The sequence below is a fragment of the Periophthalmus magnuspinnatus genome, chromosome 23, assembly GCF_009829125.3.
Source record: "Periophthalmus magnuspinnatus isolate fPerMag1 chromosome 23, fPerMag1.2.pri, whole genome shotgun sequence".
Taxonomy (NCBI): Eukaryota; Metazoa; Chordata; class Actinopteri; order Gobiiformes; family Gobiidae; genus Periophthalmus; species Periophthalmus magnuspinnatus.
In genome coordinates, this window is record NC_047148.1 from 23,897,574 (window position 1) to 23,915,772 (window position 18,199).

At 43.6% G+C, this 18,199-nt stretch overlaps 5 protein-coding genes across 6 annotated transcripts; 3 read left to right on the top strand and 2 right to left on the bottom strand.

Annotated features, from left to right (window-relative positions):
• Nucleotides 1-4,087: 4,087 nt before the first annotated feature.
• Nucleotides 4,088-7,020, top strand: tmem119b (transmembrane protein 119b). The gene is made up of 2 exons (XM_033989591.2): nucleotides 4,088-5,243; nucleotides 5,845-7,020. The coding sequence occupies exon 2, from the start codon at nucleotides 5,858-5,860 to the stop codon at nucleotides 6,668-6,670; it is 813 nt and encodes a 270-aa protein (XP_033845482.1). The 5' UTR covers nucleotides 4,088-5,243; nucleotides 5,845-5,857; the 3' UTR covers nucleotides 6,671-7,020.
• On the bottom strand, nucleotides 7,016-9,456 carry LOC117391708 (iron-sulfur cluster assembly scaffold protein IscU-like). The gene is made up of 5 exons (XM_033989592.2): nucleotides 9,335-9,456; nucleotides 8,500-8,613; nucleotides 7,712-7,822; nucleotides 7,533-7,611; nucleotides 7,016-7,462 (listed from the first exon to the last, which is right to left on the bottom strand). The coding sequence occupies exons 1-5, from the start codon at nucleotides 9,431-9,433 to the stop codon at nucleotides 7,371-7,373; spliced, it is 495 nt and encodes a 164-aa protein (XP_033845483.1). The 5' UTR covers nucleotides 9,434-9,456; the 3' UTR covers nucleotides 7,016-7,370.
• Nucleotides 9,457-11,440: 1,984 nt separating this feature from the next.
• On the top strand, nucleotides 11,441-12,433 carry LOC117392105 (chemerin-like receptor 1). The gene has a single exon (XM_033990086.1). The coding sequence runs from the start codon at nucleotides 11,441-11,443 to the stop codon at nucleotides 12,431-12,433; it is 993 nt and encodes a 330-aa protein (XP_033845977.1).
• A 959-nt stretch (nucleotides 12,434-13,392) lies between these two features.
• On the top strand, nucleotides 13,393-14,661 carry rnf185 (ring finger protein 185). Of its 2 annotated transcripts, none has more exons than XM_033990260.2 (6): nucleotides 13,393-13,754; nucleotides 13,825-13,843; nucleotides 13,918-14,030; nucleotides 14,103-14,157; nucleotides 14,312-14,429; nucleotides 14,502-14,661. In XM_033990260.2, the coding sequence occupies exons 1-6, from the start codon at nucleotides 13,615-13,617 to the stop codon at nucleotides 14,597-14,599; spliced, it is 543 nt and encodes a 180-aa protein (XP_033846151.1). In that variant the 5' UTR covers nucleotides 13,393-13,614; the 3' UTR covers nucleotides 14,600-14,661. The 2 variants fall into 2 exon arrangements, with proteins under 2 accessions (XP_033846151.1, XP_033846153.1); XM_033990262.2 differs by having other exon boundaries at nucleotides 14,505-14,661.
• Nucleotides 14,662-14,840: 179 nt separating this feature from the next.
• LOC117392229 (transcription factor Adf-1-like) lies at nucleotides 14,841-17,743 on the bottom strand. Its single transcript, XM_033990259.2, has 2 exons — nucleotides 17,520-17,743; nucleotides 14,841-15,885 (listed from the first exon to the last, which is right to left on the bottom strand). Exons 1-2 carry the CDS (start codon nucleotides 17,647-17,649, stop codon nucleotides 15,194-15,196), a joined length of 822 nt encoding a protein of 273 aa, XP_033846150.1. The 5' UTR covers nucleotides 17,650-17,743; the 3' UTR covers nucleotides 14,841-15,193.
• Between the last annotated feature and the right edge of the window lie 456 nt (nucleotides 17,744-18,199).

The following is an 18,199-nucleotide window of genomic DNA, read 5'->3' on the forward strand; positions in this document are numbered from 1 at the left end:
GATTGAGATGAGCCCATGATTGAGTCTGTCCTCAGGCTGCTCCACCTAAGGTAAGACTCAACAAGAATAAAACAATTAAGACACAGAGAACTGTAATTATCTACAAAGAAATGAGTTAAATGGGTAAATGAACTGTTTTGTTTTTTTTTTTATCAGATATACTTTATACTTTAATCACTGTTAAGTTCTGAGACAAGTAACTTTACAAAACCAGAGCCTAAATGTAAAAATCTAACAGCATTTCAGAGTCAACACTGATAAAGTGAGACGCCTTTTTACATAAACCCTGAGCAGAAGCAGAGGTTGGTAAAATGTGCAGTGTGTGGCAAAACCTGCTGTTTCGTAACTCGTCTTAGCACCACGTGAAGATGTCACTTTCCGCTTAAAAGTGTTGCCCAAAATATAGGGCAACTATTACTACAGAGTTATTACTAAAACTCCTGTACGGTTTCTTAAAAAGTAGAAGTACTGAATGAAAGACACAACTGACTTAATATTTTAAAACTGGAAAGTATTACTACCACTGCTGTTTTTGTATCTGTGAGAACACTGGCAACGCAGGTCAAAAATATAAAAAAAGGACGAAAATCTTTAAAATGTTCCCGTTTACTTTGTTCTCTAGATCATGACCATGGCGTCAGTGACCATGAAGACGCGCCCTGCTGTATTTTGTGGAATACTGATATTTTTCGTGCTGGAAATAAGAAGTGAAGCGACAGTGAAACAAAACGGGTCGACTCCCCATCCTCCTGCAGAAGTTACTCCACCTCACAGAGCTCCATCACCCAAATCTGACGAGCAAAATGTAACTCCTGCAGCGACTGTACGCACTGGACAAACAGAAACAGACAAAACAAGAACTGCAAGTGTAAAGCCGTTTGGCCTCAGCGTCAAAGGAACTGAAGCTTCCACTACAACAGCGGCACGTGACGCTCCAGTTGAAATTACAGACGCCCCAACGACAGGAGTGAAAACGGCCAAAGAGACGCCAGCGACTTCGCCAAAGACAGGAGTGGAACCAGCCAAAGAGACGCCAATGACTTCGCCAACGACTTCGCCAACGACAGGAGTGAAAACGGCCGAAGAGACGCCAACGACTTCGCCAATGACAGGAGTGGAACCAGCCAAAGAGACGCCAACGACTTCGCCAACGACAGGAGTGAAAACGGCCAAAGAGACGCCAACGACTTCGCCAACGACAGGAGTGAAAACAGCCAAAGAGACGCCAACAACTTCGCCAACGACTTCGCCAACGACAGGAGTGAAATCAGCCAAAGAGATGCCAACGACTTCGCCAACGACTTCGCCAACAACAGTAGTGGAACCAGCCAAAGAAACGCCATCTCCAACGACCCCAAAACAGTCCAGCGTGATGCCAAAAACCTCACCTTCAGCAACGCCAACGGGAACAAACAGAACTACAAACGAAACCGTCCCAATTGTGACGCCAAAAGCAGAGTCGTCAGATTATACCACTGCAGCGTCAGGGGCCCCAAAGACCCCGACAACGGGCTTCACAACGATCACACCCACTACAAAAATATCAACAGTGTCACCAGAAACTACAGCGGCAACCGTCACTTCTGCAATCTCCAGAAGCAGCGACCAAACCGCCCCTACGACAAACACTACCGCTCCTGTCCGCCACATTTCAACCAACGCGTCAACACCACCCGAGTTTAAATCAACCAAAGCCACTACTGTTCCAACAACTGCAAACATCAACATGACCGCTACAGCAGAAATGTCCTCAACGAACGCCTCCGAGACCTCGAACGCCACACAAGGAGCCTGGATTCCCATTATTCCCAAAACTTTACCTGCGACTAAACCAAATCCAACCAAAGAAGGTCCACGAAACACCGAGGCCACACCCTGCTCGTCTCTGGGCGTGGTCAAAAAGTGTCTGATTATTATCGCGTGTCTGGCTGTCGTAGCGACGTTTTTTATCATTTCCACCATAATCCTTTGCACCAAACTGTCCTCGAGAAAGTACAGACTGAGGAGATCGCACCAAGGCACAGAGATGATGTGTATATCGTCACTGCTGCCTGAAAGCACCAGCTCCCGTCGGCGCTACACCAAACAACGCGCCCCAGTGACCAACGGGGTCCTGGTCATCCATCAGGGCGGGGACAGCGACGACGAAACGGCCGACAACCTCACGCTGAGCAGTTTCCTCCCTGATAACGATCGTTACGTTTAGATAAAGTGTCATTCAAAGGCAACAAGCAAAAAAAAAAACCTGCTGTTTGTGTGTCCAGGATGTTCATGAAGGAAATGGACTGAGAAGATAAAGAGAGAGTTACTGCGAATATTTACTGTCCTCGTCTCGAAAAGTAAACGGCGTCCAAATATTTATAACCATTAAAATCATGATCATCTGAACCAGCTCCAGAAAAAAAATGTTTATAGAAAAGACTTTTACACATTTGTACAAAATGCTTTCCCAAAACAATCGTTGCCTGAGTTTATAGATACAAGTACAAGTATTTATAGATACAAGTACAAGTGTTTATAGATACAAGTACAAGTGTTTATAGATACAAGTACAAGTGTTTATAGATACAAGTACAAGTGTTTATAGATACAAGTACAAGTGTTTATAGATACAAGTACAAGTGTTTATAGATACGAGTACAAGTGTTTATAGATACGAGTACAAGTGTTTATAGATACGAGTACAAGTGTTTATAGATACGAGTACAAGTACAAGTGTTTATAGATACGAGTACAAGTACAAGTGTTTATAGATACAAGTACAAGTACGCGTGTTTATAGATACAAGTACAAGTACGCGTGTTTATAGATACAAGTACAAGTACGCGTGTTTATAGATACAAGTACAAGTACGCGTGTTTATAGATACAAGTACAAGTACGCGTGTTTATAGATACAAGTACAAGTACGCGTGTTTATAGATACAAGTACAAGTACGCGTGTTTATAGATACGAGTACAAGTACGCGTGTTTATAGATACGAGTACAAGTACGCGTGTTTATAGATACGAGTACAAGTACGCGAGTTTATAGATACGAGTACAAGTACACGTTTATAGATACGAGTACAAGTACACGTTTATAGATACGAGTACAAGTACACGTTTATAGATACGAGTACAAGTACACGTTTATAGATACGAGTACAAGTACACGTTTATAGATACGAGTACAAGTACACGTTTATAGATACGCGTACACGTTTATAGATACGAGTACGCGTGTTTATAGGTACGAGTACACGTGTTTATAGAGTACGTGAGTTTTAGCAGAGGCAGAAGTAGCTGTGAGGAGCAGTGAGGAGCAGTGAGGAGCAGTGAGGAGCAGTGAGGAGCAGTGAGGAGCAGTGAGGAGCTGTGAGGAGCAGTGAGGAGCTGTGAGGAGCAGTGAGGAGCAGTGAGGAGCAGTGAGGAGCAGTGAGGAGCTGTGAGGAGCAGTGAGGAGCTGTGAGGAGCAGTGAGGAGCTGTGAGGAGCAGTGAGGAGCTGTGAGGAGCAGTGAGGAGCAGTGAGGAGCAGTGAGGAGCTGATCCGTCAGTGTTTTTCTGACGTGGGGCTCAGTCTCTATTTCCTTTATGAATCTGGTGGTTTGGGCCTGATCTTTACTGAAGAGGAAGAAACACAAACCACAAACACAAAAAGACTCGTATCAGACTCTGAGCCGTGAGGTTTGGCTCTGCAGAGGAAATACTTTTACACCATGTGACTTGGACTTTCAGATCAAAGATGGTGTCTCCTAAATGTCCCCGGCAGATGTCCTGGTTTTTCACTTAGCAGCAGGAGGCAGGAAGGGCCTTCTCTGTCGGGGATTAGACTGTTCTGTGTCTTTGCCTCAGAACTGGGTCATGTTACAGAAGTTCTGTTTTTTCTTGTAAATTATGATTCAATTCCTGAAGCAGATTTTAATGTTCTAAAATAATCTTCTCCTGTTCCTCTATGAAATCATTGAATTCAAAGTGTCATGTTGGTCCAGATTTAGTTTTAAGTTTTACAAAAGAACTTTCAGATAAGTTTGTTTTTTCATTCTGTTTTATCCTCAGGGTTTTTCAGCTTTATTTGGACTTGTATTTGTTTTGATCATTGTTCTGAGGTTTTTGTGACATGTGCAAATATAGAATTTTTTTGAAAATGTAAAAAAAAAAAAAATGTAATTGGTGACATCATCATTACATCATTTCATATTAAAAAAAACTATTTGAGGCTAAACCTACTTTTTAAAACTCATTTTAATGTTTGAAACAGAAGCTCGTTGAGGACAGTTGTTTGTGTGAGTCTGAGTCTTCACAGAGCTGGGTCCAGTGTAAACTGTGACGACGCAGGAGCCGCTCTGACCCTCCTCATGTCCATATAAAGAGCGACGTGTCCTGACTGATCGCACTGGCCGCCTGACGGTCACATTTTAGCCTAAAGTGGTCACACTGTGAGTAGAACTGCTCCTGGACACAATACACTGCAATGTGTCAAAGAGGCTCTGCCCCCGATCCTGACATAAGACTGACCAAAGGCCTGACCAAAGGCCTGACCAAAGGCCTGACCAAAGGCCTGACCACATTAAGTTCTTCGTGCACCATCAGTACGAGCTTCAGGACCTTCAGGCTCATTTTCACCTTCAGTTTCACCTCATTTTTCTCCAGACACAGAAAAACATTTTTCATGTTTTTATTTCAGGATCTGTTAAACTCGTCCATATTTGTCACATTTCTACTTTTCTACTGTCATGACTATAAACTACAGAATGTCTTAAATATCCCAAAGTCTCTTACATCAGTAAGAAATCAAACCATGAAACTATCAGCCTTTTCTATCGATGTTCTGACGCCCTGGTTTAGGTTTAAATTTAAATCTTCACTGTAGTGAAGTCTCTGTTTGGGCTTTAGGTTTTAGACAAAGGTTTTGTGTGAAAAGACCCTTGTAGTTCTGGGTTTAAACAGAGACAGAACATTGGTCCAGTGTTGGGGTAAAAGTTTAAGTTTAGACTCAGTTTCAGGAGCTGCACAGACGTTTGTTTGGTCGAGTAAAGTGTCGCCTTTCCCCTACACCTTATAAACTTCTACCAAACAAGAACAATCTGTGAGCGCAGGCTGCTCAGACACGGCTGGAGAAAAGGGGGCGGAGGCTGGAGCGGAGGGAGGGGTTAACTCCAGAGTATCCAGACAGAACTCCAGACTGAAACCTGAAACAGCAGTGAGACCCGTCTGTGTCGGCCCGGGCTCCAGACGCTCCAGACGCTCACACACTTCTGATGGTGAGTCCAGTTTGTTTCTCGTTTTCTTTAGTCGTTTGTTTAAATCGTGTGATGGTCTCGCAGTTTGACCCTCCCCCTTTTCCAGATGAGCAGAGGTTCCAGCTCGTTCACAGATGTTTTCAGTCTGTGGGACAAAGGCAGGAGACCAACAGCACTGCTTTTGTCTTTGAGTCAAACATTTATGTTTCACTACTAGAGAAATGTCCTTTATCTGACCATGAAAGTGGAGACTGACCTGTGCTTCATCGTCCAGAGAGAACAGAGGTCAGACTAGAACATGATGAGGCACGAACCTGATATTTATATATGAACTTTTCTATGTTTAAGTGTCAGATAAGTGCAGTCGAGTGAGCAGCGTCCCACAGGACACAGATCTATAAAAGTCCTCAAAATGGAGGTCTGACCTCCAAATGGAAAAATCCACATCGATATTTAAACGACATTTTGTAAAACGTTTTATTTTTGATGTGGAGATCCCAGCGTGTCCATCACTTTGTGTCCATCACTTTGTTCACTTCTAAAGCCTCGTGTACGAACTAAAAGGTGGAGAAAGAAATGCCAAGAATAATAAGAACGTCTCCTGTTTTTGTGCTTTTTTCAGACACACAGTAAAAATGAAGAGCTGTGTTTTCCGTCTGCTCGTCGTCGTCTTCAGCAGCACTTTGGCTCATCCTCTGGCTCTTTACAGCACGTTTGAGGGAAGCACAGATGAGGATGAACTTTTAAACTTTACATCGTCTTTAGCTCCCATGACCTTGACCTCTGAACTCCTGACCACGCCCCTGGCCCCTGAGCGCCTGACCACGCCCCTGACCCCTGAGCTCCTGACCACGGCCGCCGGCTCCAGCGTGAGCGCCGATGCCCTAAAGCGAGTGGAGGACTTCCTGAGAGACAACACGCTCCTGATCCTCATCACCATCACTCTGGTCTTCCTCATGTTCCTCGTTCTCTGTGGGGCCTTTTTCATGAGCCGTAAACGCAGATTTAACGCGTACTACCCGTCGTCTTTCCCCTCCAAAATGTACGTGGACCATCGGGACAAGACCGGAGGGGCCAAGCCTTTTAGTGACCTGCCTGAAAAAGTGAGTCTAGAGCAGAACGAGACGGTGGACAGCCACAGGCAGCTTCAAGCCGACATCATGAGAGCCGCCAGGAGCCTACGGACTCCTCCTAAAGCAGAGGGTCAGGAGCACAGGTCTGAGGAGATCCACACACGAGACTCCATCTTAGACTCACTGCTGCCCAGCCTCCCCGAGGAGAGCGAGCCGTGTCAGCTGTCGCTCAGCGAAGCAGCAGTTTCAGAAGAGAGTCTGTCTCAAAGAGATTCACAGGAGACGTTAATCAACAGGAGCGAGCGGCCGACCTCGCTCCACGTCCACGACGCCGCCACGCTCCAGCTCATCGCAGGAGAGAAGACGGCCTTCTGAGGCTCCACGGACCTGCTCCTAAAACGGTTTGTCACATTTTAAAGGGATTTTCCTCCTGATCGTGTTTGCAGGACATTTCTGCGTTTTGCCTCTGACACAAACATTTATTTAGTGCTGAGACTTTTCGTGTTTTACGGTGTTTAACGGGACACGGCTCCTTCAAGACAAAGCCTCAGAAAACTGAGCAGAAATGTTAAAAAACAAAAGTGAGTTTGCCCTGTGTTTGTCCTAATACACTTACCGTACTTCAGCATCTCATGAAATGGACTTTATGTAACACAAAAGTGTGTATGTGTGTGTAAATAAACTCATTGTCTTCCATAAAAGAATAAATATGACGACCTACGGTGTCAGTTTTAATATTTATTTTATTTGAACAAAAGGGAAGCATTTCTACCAAACATAAAACCCAGGGGCCCTTCTGAAGCCGCACTGGCCCTTTGCATAAAAAAAGTGATTAAAATGTGCCTGAGAAGTGCTTTGTTTTTTCCACTACAGCCACGATTTCTTTTCAAGCACAAAATGTTTGAACAAAAACAGTCTCATAAATAAGGCTCCATTGCGTCTTCTTCCGACAGCTTCGTTTGTGCGTTAATGTGACAGGAGTAAAGTTTCAGAGTCGTGTGCGTATTTAGAAATGTACTGTGTACCTCACTGCAGTACCACGAGGTCTGCACTAGAGGGGGCTACAGAGCTATGTTCAGTTGTTGGCCCTGGCTGCGTCCTGCGGCTCGTCCCGCTGCTTCAGACGGTAGTCGGCGAGCGCAGCTTTGATGGCGTCTTCAGCGAGCACTAAGAGACGAGGAGTTTAGACTCAAGGATAAAGCATAAAGTCAGAATTCTAGATTAAGACTCGACTCACTGGAGCAGTGGAGTTTCACCGGAGGAAGACAAAGCTCTTTGGCGATGTCTGTGTTTTTTATGGTCAGTGCTTCCTCCACCTGTGGAACAAAGAGCTTTACTATGTTTATACTTTAAGAACACAGTGTAAATTCTGTGTTTTTTTAAACACAGTGTAAATTGTGTGTAAATGTGACTCACAGACTTGCCCTTCACCCACTCCGTCGCTAAAGAGCTGGAGGCGATGGCCGAACCGCAGCCAAATGTTTTGAATCTGGCGTCTACGATCTTCCCCTGGTCGTCCACCTCAATCTGTGGAAATTATTTATTATTAAAGCTACAAGCGGAGATGAAGGCCCTCGCCACCGTGCACACGCCACCGTGCACACGCCACCGTGCACACGCCCTCTGCCTCTGAATGTCTAAGATTTTAAATGTCGGGTGTGGTTGTGATGCCCATTTTATTTATTTTTTTGCCAGGTCGGTCGATCCTATAACCCCATGTGAGACTTTTCACTTCAAAAATTCTAATATTTTTGGGGGGAAAAATAAAGAAGAAGAAGAAATCAATCAAGAGCAAAGCAGACAGTTCCTTCTTTTCTGCCTCGTGTCAATTATTATTAAAGTATTAATAAACATATTAAATATTAATAAACATTAAGTAATGCAGAACTTAAAAGCTCTATTACACTATTCAGATTTTTCAGCACAAGGTGGCGCCAGTGTGTAATGACAGAGACAATAACAGTGATGGTGAAAAGTATCACGGTGCATTTGATGAACATTTACAAACAAAAATACATCATGTTGTTGTTTTCTTCAAATTTTGGGTAAATGTGTAAACACGACGTTCACAGGATCATTGCAAAACTCCTTAAAACAGATCAGCCGCCGCTTTAGGCCCTTTAATGAGCTGCTCCGGGCCCTTTATGTGTTAGATTTTATTATATTATTCAGTGTGTGGTTTGACAGTGTAAAGAGTAAATGACCTGAAGCTTCATCACGTCTCCACAGGCCGGAGCCCCGACCAAACCCGTCCCCACGTTCCTCGAGTTTTTGTCCAGAGAGCCCACGTTTCTGGGGTTTTCATAATGGTCCATGACCTAAAAACAAAAAGTACAGTACAGTATAGTGACCACACGGTGACCACACAAATTCCTGCTGAGTCACAGTGACGACAAAAAATAAAATACATTTTTAAAGGAGTCTTTCAGCCCCGTGTTTCTTGTTCTTTATTATTTTAAAGTTTAAAGCTTCAGTTTGAACAGGACCAGACTCTTCTCATGTTTTGTGTCTAAAACTATAAACTCAGAGTCAAACACGAAGAAAAATGAGCTTAGAGCCTGAAAGTGCAAATGTCATAACAAAAGTCACAGTTTAAATCACTGGACAGTTTGTTTTGGTCAGACTCTGGTCACTGCCTCATGTCTTTATATCAGCTCATTATGTCACAGAAACAAGGCCCGTTTATGTCACATTACAGAGAATATTCTTACATATTATATGTATTTCTACAGTAAATACACTGTGTAAACTGTAAATACACATACTCTTGTACTCTGTGTACTGTAAATACTCTGTTTACAGTCTGTATTCTCTTTTACTCTGTGTTTATATAAACATGCGGTCTGAATGACCAGACCTCAACAGTTCAGTGACCAGTGAGTGACCACAGACTCCTCACTGTGTGGTCAGTTTGTTTGTTTGTTTGTTTGTTGTTTGTTTTTGTCCTTGACGCAGTGAGCTAAACTGGCCTGTGACGTAAAAACATAAAGAACATAATAATAAACATTTCCGCGGTGTAAATGTCGCTTTAAACTTTACCTTCACGTGATAACAGCATCTGCTGAAAATCTCCGGAGCGGACAGTCTCCTGGTCAGGAAAGAAAAAGGAGAAAAACACTTCATCATAGGACCCGCCATGTTGACCGGGCTCGTGACGAACTTTAAATGCTACTGGCTAAGCTAGCGAAGAAGAAGAGGGCGGGAAGAGGCCGGAGAGGCACGGAAAGAGCCGAGTGAAGCCGAAGTGAGGAGGAGGGTCACGGAAAGAGCCGAGTGAAGCCGAAGTGAGGAGGAGGGTCACGGAAAGAGCCGAGTGAAGCCGAAGTGAGGAGGAGGGTCACGGAAAGAGCCGAGTGGAGCCGAAGTGAGGAGGAGGGTCACGGAAAGAGCCGAGTGGAGACGGAAAGAGCCGAGTGAATCCTGAAATTCAAGCAGTTTTTCCATTTTCAAATGAAAGACTGAAGATTGAACTGAAGAATATAAAACATGTGTTGTTGATAGACTGTATATATAAATGGGTGAAGCTAACTAGAGGCACTGCTTTGTCAGTGTGAGCTCACCTTTTCTGTAAGAAAATCAAACACCTAAATGTGTGATTTCCCCCTGTGTGGGGTCATTATTATTATAATTGTATTATAATAGTATCATAATATTATTAAAATAGTAGTAACAGATTACAGTCACCTGTATTTTAAAGAAATTAGCTTATTTACAATTCATCTACCACATGTTATATACACATATGAACAGGAGGACTAAACCGGGACTAAACCAGGACTGAACCAGGACTAACCCGGGACTAAACCGGGACTAAACCAGGACTAAACCAGGACTCAACCAGGACCAGTTTTGTGCTGTTAAAACCTGGAACATTCTTCCTGAAGATGTGAGACAGGCCTCAACTTTGAGTTTTATTCTGCCTTTTCTCTTTTAATGTTTATTTTATGATGATTATTTATGTTTTGATTTGTTGTGATTTTAATGTCTTTCTTATTCTATAAAGTTCTTTGAATGACTGTGTGTGTGTGTGGGGGGGGTGCATGCATGTGTGTGTGCGGGGGTGCGCGCGTGTGTGTGTGTCTGTTTTGTGTGTGTTTTGTGCTGTACAGATAAACTTGAGGCGTTGCCAGTTTGTTCCATCGTGATCGAGTCTTGGACTCAGCAGGATTTTGGGGAAGTGTTAAATGTTCAATCAGCTCAAAGGGCAGAGGCTGGAGTTACAGTTGCAGTTTTTTGTTGTTGTTTTTTTATGTGTTTTTCAAAAGAAGAATTCTTCACGGGGCAGTGAGTCCTGTGTCATTTTCAGAAACTTTATACATTTGTCCTTTTGAAACAGTTTTTAACCTGCTTCAATAAAGTCAAATAAAAACACTTTACTATAAAGGAGAGTTCACCTGACGCCTAAATCACTGTCATCTTATTTCCTCAAAATGCACTTTGCAGATTCATTCATCACTGTGTGTTTTTTTTAAACACATAAATGTTTTTCTCATGAACAGGAGCCACAGGTCGGGCACTTGCATCATGATGAAAACTCTCAGGAAACTAAAGTGAGAAGTGAATCTTCCTACGTTTACGTTGTAAAAACAGATCGAGGCGACAGAGCTCGACACGCAGCACAAAGTAAGTACAATTTAATGAATTTAATTTCACCTAAATCAAGTGTCACAAAACAAAGAGAAGTGTTTTTCTTATAATCCAAGAAGTGAAACAGACGACACTGTAGATTCAGTAATTCTCCTTGAACTCTCAATAAAACAAGAGACTTTTCTGTTTCTCTCACCATCATAATCAGCCACTTTATCACCAGTAACAAGGAAAAACTATAATATAAAAAAAACAGTTTGAACAGTGTTGGAAAAAGAAGAAGAAGAAGAAATGCTCTTTACCATCATGTTCTGTGTGTTTGTGGATTTTAACGTCTCCATGTTTGTGTTTTATACATTTTTCACCTCTGTGTCTGTGTTTTTTATACATTTTTCACCTCTGTGTTTGTGTTTTTTACATTTTTCACCTCTGTGTCTGTGTTTTTTTTATATATTATTCACCTCTGTGTCTGTGTTTTTTACATTTTTCACCTCTGTGTCTGTGTTTTTTACATTTTTCACCTCTGTGTCTGTGTTTTTTATATATTTTTCAGAAAAGATGGATCTGGATTATGTCAGTTATGACGACTACACTTCAGTCAATGAAAGTGACTTCAACTCGAGTTCCGTTGGACAGTTCGCCTTCACCAGCTCACAGACGGCGTTGACCCCGGTGCTGGTCACCATAAACGTCTTTATTTCTGTGTTTGGTCTTGTTGGAAACTCTTTGGTCATCTGGATCTGTGGATGTAAAATGAAAAAGACGGTGATAACCACGTGGTACATCAGTCTGGCTGTTTCTAACCTGGTGTTCTGCGTCTTCCTGCCGCTCGAGGTCTTCTACATGGTCACTCTGCACTGGCCCTTCGGTCTGCTCATGTGCAAACTCACCTCCTCCGTGTTGTTCTTGAACATGTACAGCAGCGTGTTCCTCTTGGTGCTGATCAGCGTGGACAGGTGTGTGATGGTGTCGTTTCCTGTTTGGTCACAGAATCACCGGTGTCCGTGGAAGGCCCTGGCGCTTGTTGCCGTGTTGTGGGTGTTTTCCGGCCTCCTGACTCTGCCCTCGATGATCTACAGACACATCACTGTCCATGGAACGGTCACTCAGTGTTATTCAGATTACAGAGACACGTCGCATCACGCAGCCGTGGCACAAACGCGCTTCATCTGCGGCTTTGTTATTCCCTTCTTCATCATCGTCATTTGTGGGGCAGTGCTTGTGTTCCAGCTGAAGAACGTGACTCTTAAATCTACAAAACCCTATAAGATCCTGTCCGCTCTGATCTGTTCGTTCTTCTTCTGCTGGGTTCCTTATCACACGTTTATCCTCCTGGAGTTAGACTTGAAGAGGCACAGTTCGGACGTGCTCCACACTGGCCTGAAGGTCGGTGCGACCTTGGCCGCAGCAAACAGCTTCATGTCTCCTGTTCTCTACGTGTTTATCGGGAATGACTTTAAAACCACTTTAAAACGCTCCCTGACGTCCAGGATCGAAACAGCACTGGCCGAAGATCTACGCTCGAGATCCAAGTCCATAGAAATCGCATAAACTAAATGTTTACAAATGTTTTGTTAAAAAAAAAGTGTTTTTTCTAATAAAATTCTACCTGAGTTGTGTCAATAATTAATAACTATAAAATCTGCATCATCATAACAGTGAGTTCATGAGATTTGTGCGGAATTTATACAGAAAAAAGTCTCTTGGATTTAACTAAACAGGTCGTCTCCTCCTGCAGTTGGTCAGGTCTAGGTTCAGCATCAGTCTGTGAATGAGGTCAGCTGACACCTGAATATACTGAATGACCAGGTTATTCCATCTCTACCATCAGCAAAGCAACAGGTGAAAAATGAATGCAACACTGGATGGAAATAAATCTGTGACGTAGAAGTTAAATCGAAACAATGCCACAGCGAATGTGTGACGTAATCAAAGCTAAAGTAACAACCAAATATTAGAGTGTGTATTTATATTTACTATCATTTATTTATGCAATATACTTTGAAAATACAGGGTCTGTCCAGGACTGAACAGGACTCCAGTCTCCCCCTGTCTCCATTTATAACTTTAAATCACCTTCAGTCCTGGTTTTATTCTTCTTCTTCTTCTTCTTCTTCTTCTTATTATTATTATTATTATTATTATTATTATTATTATTATTATTATTATTATTATTATTATTATTATTATTATTATTATTATTATTATTATTATTATGACATTCCCGTGTTCAGCCGCGCGGGGGCGATCGCGTCCGTCTCGCCGCGCCCCGTCAGTGACCCGGATGTAGCTACTTCCGGTCACATTCAGTGTTGTGGAAAAGTGTTGTAATAAACTGTGGAAATGGAGAAACTTTAGGCCTGAGACTTTCAAAGTGAAAAAGCCCGAACTTTAAGAGACTTTTTCTGCTTTTACTTTTTATGTCACAGCGGCTCTTTTCAGGAGTTTAGCTTTGCTCTGGTTAGCATTTATGTTTAGCATTTATGTTTAGCATTTATGTTTAGCATTTATGTTTAGCATTTATGTTTAGCATTTATGTTTAGCATTTATGTTTAGCTTTAGCAGCTGTTGACTTGTTTATTTGTGCAGATCCGCGGTTAAAGGCCAGACTTTCACCATGTTTTTACTCAGACTGTTGTAAATTCATCTTAAATCGTGTCTTTTTGCGGGTAAAGTGTTGATTAAAGCGCCTGGAGCTTCAGAATCAGTGTTTTTAAAGGATCTGTGGATAAATGGCCACCTCCTCGGCTGAAAACACCACGTCCAGCTCCTCTGCGGCGGACAGTGGGAACCAGGACAGCACTTTTGAGTGTAACATCTGTCTGGACACGGCCAAAGACGCGGTCATCAGTCTGTGTGGTCACCTCTTCTGGTCAGAGCTACAGTTTAATTCTTCTTGTGTGGGTTTGTTTACTTTGGTTAACTCTTCTTTTCTTTTCCAGTTGGCCTTGTTTGCATCAGGTAAGTGACAGGAGTTTGTTGAGTGAATCAGATGCTGTGTTTTATTCTTTTATTTCACTTGTTTCTTTGTGCAGTGGCTGGAGACTCGACCGACCAGACAAGTGTGTCCGGTGTGTAAAGCTGGAATAAGTCGAGATAAAGTGATTCCACTGTACGGGAGAGGGAGCACCGGGCAGCAGGATCCTCGGTCAGAAATGGGAATCACAAACACTTTCCATGTCTCAAAGACAAATGTAAATATTTAGATTCTCTTCAACAGAGAAAGAACTCCCCCTCGACCTCAAGGACAAAGACCTGAACCTGAGAATCGTGGAGTAAGTCTCAAGCTGCTCCATGTTTGAACAGCTCTATTTTTATTTATGATGAAATATTTTGGAGAATCTTCCCACTAAGTTGAACAAAAACTTGTCTTGGGATGAAATGTTTTTTTTTAAGTACATTCATGAACAGATTGCTGTATTTTCTTAGGGATTCCAGGGCTTTGGGTTTGGAGATGGAGGATTCCAGATGTCGTTTGGAATTGGTGCCTTTCCGTTTGGGATTTTTGCCACTGCATTTAACATCAACGATGGACGACCTCCACCGGGTAAGTTTGACTTCACTCATAAATCTGCTTTTAACGTCACATTTCCTCTAAAAATAAACATTTTGTAAACAGCAGCTCCCGGGACGCCGCAGCACCTGGACGAGCAGTTTCTGTCACGGCTTTTCCTCTTTGTTGCTTTGGTAATTATGTTTTGGCTTTTGATCGCTTGATTAGTGAAACAAAACTGTTAGTATTAAAAGAGTCTTTAAATATGTGCGATTTACTTTGTCCCAAAAACGTGTTAATTCTAATGAGTGACAAAAGTAAATGTTATGCATGAATTTCAAGTCGTTTTACAGCCTTAAAAAAGAAACTTCTCCACTGCGAACTATGCAACAGAGACCTCAAGGGGGCGCTGCGCAGGAGTACAGTTTGGTAGATCAGAACCTGTGTTTTTTTTTTCTTAAAATAGCAAATCAGATTTTTAAAATGTGTAAATGCCATGAATACAAATGTTTATTTAATGTAGGGTCGTGCTGTTGGACCTGAAACAGTAAAAACTCACATCTGTTTAAAAGACGCATCATATTGTGTTTTATTCATTAGATCAAACTTTTCTACAAAACTACCTACAAAAAACATTAGTCTCTTATTCTATGGACAAATGTGTAAAACCATGTCGCTGTATACAACTAGACTTTGTAAAAAACTGTATAAATGAAGCTTAACTACACTCACTGAATGTGCAGATTCTCTACAGATCAATACATTGCATTGTAAATAAAGATGTTCATTTAACACATTGGTTTGTTCATATTTCTGTTTCAGTCTTGGGCGTCTCCTGAAAGTTTCTCAGATTCAAACACATTAAATTCTGCTTCATACATTATCTGTTGGATTCTTATTTTAGTTTCACATCTTTTTTGAGGAGCGAGTCTCTTAAGAGCTGGAACAAAACTCAGTAAAAACAGCTCATCTTCATCTCGTGGCCTGGTGGCCGCGGGCGAAGGGCCGTTGTCTTTTAGCAGCCACTTCGAAGACAGTTCTGCGGCGTTTGTGTTTGTTGCATCAGTAGAAGGAAAACTGTCACGTGTGAATCGCCGTTTCCGTCCCGGTTTGTTGATTATTGGGGAGATACTTGATGAGATCTTGGCCAGAGCTGCCAACTGAGCGATTTGTGCGTCTTGAGCCACAGACGCGATCTGCGGTTTGATGTCGGTTTGATTGAGCTGGTTGGTTTTTGTGCAGGACTGTGGCGTCTTGATCACTTCAGGCGTAGGCGTATCTCCTTCTGCACTTCCAGACTCCGTGTCGTGGTTGTCCTGGTCGTCCTCTGGAGACATGTCCGTCAGACCGACTCTTGACCCGGTAAAAGGTGCGATGAAGTTCATCAGCTGCCTGTATCTCCATCGGCTTTGAACAGTTTCTCCAAAAAGTGATTTACTTTTTATCTCCAGGCGGACTTCTTTCAAGTAGCGGTCCCTCATGTTCTTCCATTTTCTTTTGCACTCATCGGCTGCAACACAAGTCACAAAACATGCGTTTTATTAAACTCATTTACAAGTTTCCATCCAAATGATTAAGAATTAGAAACAAAAGTGAAATCTTATGAAAAACAAAAAATGTTTGACCCCACAGTCGGTCAAACTAATGGGCTCTTTGATCACGATGCGTCTTAAAAATGCACTCTAACTTTTCTACAAAATATATTTATTTATATTGAACACAATCTTAATCACAAGCCAGAATCTGAGGAGCTGCAGAAAAGATACAAACGGTTTAAGTGCTGCAGAGAAACACGACGATCTGAAGGCTCAGGACTGGATGTGTTTTCTGAAGGTCAAATTTAAACTAATAAACTGTGTCTGTGACAGACGACAGTGAACACGGCCGAGACGGTTAATCCAGTGTTAATAATCGATTGATTACTCGATTACTAGAATAACTTAAAACAGGGTCTACTCCTCTGAGGCCCGCGCACACTCCTACCAGACATCTGCCCCCCAAAAAAAAAAAAAAAAAAACAGTTAAAAAATGTGAGTTTTTGCTTCTCTGTGGTGCAGATATTTGGTCTGTTTAATGTTGTGGCGTCTTCTGAAACGCTCCATTAGTTTATTTTGGTGCATTTGTGGTTTATTTTCTCTCAGTCGTGAGCGGAAAAAATATAATTTACTGAGAAATAAGTTTGTATCAGGGGCCTCCAAGAAAGTTTGTACCAGGGCCCAGTGGGCTCCTGCAGGTCAGTGTTTGTTTAGAAATGTTAGAGATTATGTCCCATTTTAGACCCGAGACAGACCTGGGACAGACCTGAGACAGACCTGAGACAGACCTGAGACAGACCTGAGACAGACCTGAGACAGACCTGAGACAGACCCGGGACAGACCCGGGACAGACCCGGGACAGACCCGAGACAGACCCGGGACAGACCCGAGACAGACCTGAGACAGACCTGAGACAGACCTGAGACAGACCTGAGACAGACCCGGGACAGACCTGGTGCCACTGGAAAGGTCCAGGTGTAAAGTCTGAGAACCACAGTTTTAACAGTCGGCCCCTGTGGCCCCTGAGCGTTGGCCCCTGTGGCCCCTGCAGGCTGTGAGAGACACTACACCCGTTAGAAAAAGCATAAATTAAACCAAAGGGAATGCGCCGCAGTTAAACTTTGTCACTCTGGATCTGTCAAAGGAGCGAATGCAGCTCCATCTCCTCCTTTTCTCCTTCCTCCTCCTTCTCCTCTCAGGAGGAGTCTCCTGCAGCTTTAGCTCTGGGCGCCATTGCGGCTCAGACTCGGTGGTGCCGCTTTGCCGCTCCCTCTGCCGCTCTCGAGGCTGACCCGCCGTTGTTCCGCGCCGTTCCGTCGACGCCTCGAGCGGCACCGACCGAAACGCCACCGCCACCGGAGCGCGCGGCCCCGTGAGCAGCGCGGCCTCCACCGCGGATCAAGCCTCCGCGGCTGAAGCTGAAGCTGAGGCTCAGGCTGAGGCTAACGCGAACACGCACCGCGCCATGAGGCTGCGTTTAAATCAGACACAACAAACTGCAGAAGCTGCTCTGCGCCAAACTGTGCGCCATGAGGAGAGTGCACAGAGTCACGCGGTGCCAGGTCCGGCTCTTGGAGTCATAAAGTTTGGCTCTTTAAAAACACTCACTGGGCAGTCCGAGCGTCAGGCTGATGTTCTTCCAGGCGTTTGCGCGGCTCTGTGTGCAGCGGTAGTTTGGTAAAGTCGCGTTGTAAAGCTCAGGATAATTAAACACGGCCAAAATTAACTTATCGTCCATGTTTCCCTCACGCTGAGCCTCTGCGCTCCTCCTCTGCGCCGTGGCTCTTCTGCGCCTCCGCTGCGCGCACGACGCGGAAGCGGCACGTTTCTCCCGCCTTTTCCGCTCAGCAGCTGCGCCTGCCGCCCAGACATGCGCCTTTTGCGCCCAGACATGCGCCTTTTGCGCACAGACATGCGCCTTTTGCGCACAGACAGTTTTCAGTTTTTGACACTTTAAACTGCTCCAGGTTCATTTTGTGACGTAAAAGTGAAGCGTGTGGAGAAAAACACGACTATGACACGATAAAGTGATTATGGTTCATCCTCAGGGGCCCGGGGCCCGGGGAGGGGGAGCCTGAGCCTGGACCTCTCTCTTTCTCTCTCTTTCTCTCTCTTTCTCTCTCTCTCTCTTGGGGCTCTGACCTCGGGCTCTTTCAGGGTATTTTTCACATGATTATTCTGTGTAAAGTGTTAAACGCCTCAGACCCTGCGCTCATTATGTTTTTCTTAATTCTAAACAAAGAGGATTCAGTTTGACGTGTGTGAAGTGCAGTTTAAACAGATGCAGA

Bases quoted from the DNA above. Each gene is read 5' to 3' on its own strand.
- tmem119b (XM_033989591.2), top strand. From the start codon at position 5,858: ATGAAGAGCTGTGTTTTCCGTCTGCTCGTCGTCGTCTTCAGCAGCACT.
- LOC117391708 (XM_033989592.2), bottom strand. From the start codon at position 9,433: ATGGCGGGTCCTATGATGAAGTGTTTTTCTCCTTTTTCTTTCCTGACC. The intron at 8,614-9,334 runs GTAAAGTTTAAA...TTTTGTTTTTAG, and splicing joins GATGCTGTTATCACGTGAAG to GTCATGGACCATTATGAAAA. The intron at 7,823-8,499 runs GTCATTTACTCT...TAATTTCCACAG, and splicing joins GAGACGTGATGAAGCTTCAG to ATTGAGGTGGACGACCAGGG.
- LOC117392105 (XM_033990086.1), top strand. From the start codon at position 11,441: ATGGATCTGGATTATGTCAGTTATGACGACTACACTTCAGTCAATGAA.
- rnf185 (XM_033990260.2), top strand. From the start codon at position 13,615: ATGGCCACCTCCTCGGCTGAAAACACCACGTCCAGCTCCTCTGCGGCG. The intron at 14,031-14,102 runs GTCAGAAATGGG...TCTCTTCAACAG, and splicing joins ACCGGGCAGCAGGATCCTCG to AGAAAGAACTCCCCCTCGAC. The intron at 14,430-14,501 runs GTAAGTTTGACT...TTTTGTAAACAG, and splicing joins CGATGGACGACCTCCACCGG to CAGCTCCCGGGACGCCGCAG.
- LOC117392229 (XM_033990259.2), bottom strand. From the start codon at position 17,649: ATGGACGATAAGTTAATTTTGGCCGTGTTTAATTATCCTGAGCTTTAC. The intron at 15,886-17,519 runs GTGAGTGTTTTT...CTTGTGTTGCAG, and splicing joins CCTGACGCTCGGACTGCCCA to CCGATGAGTGCAAAAGAAAA.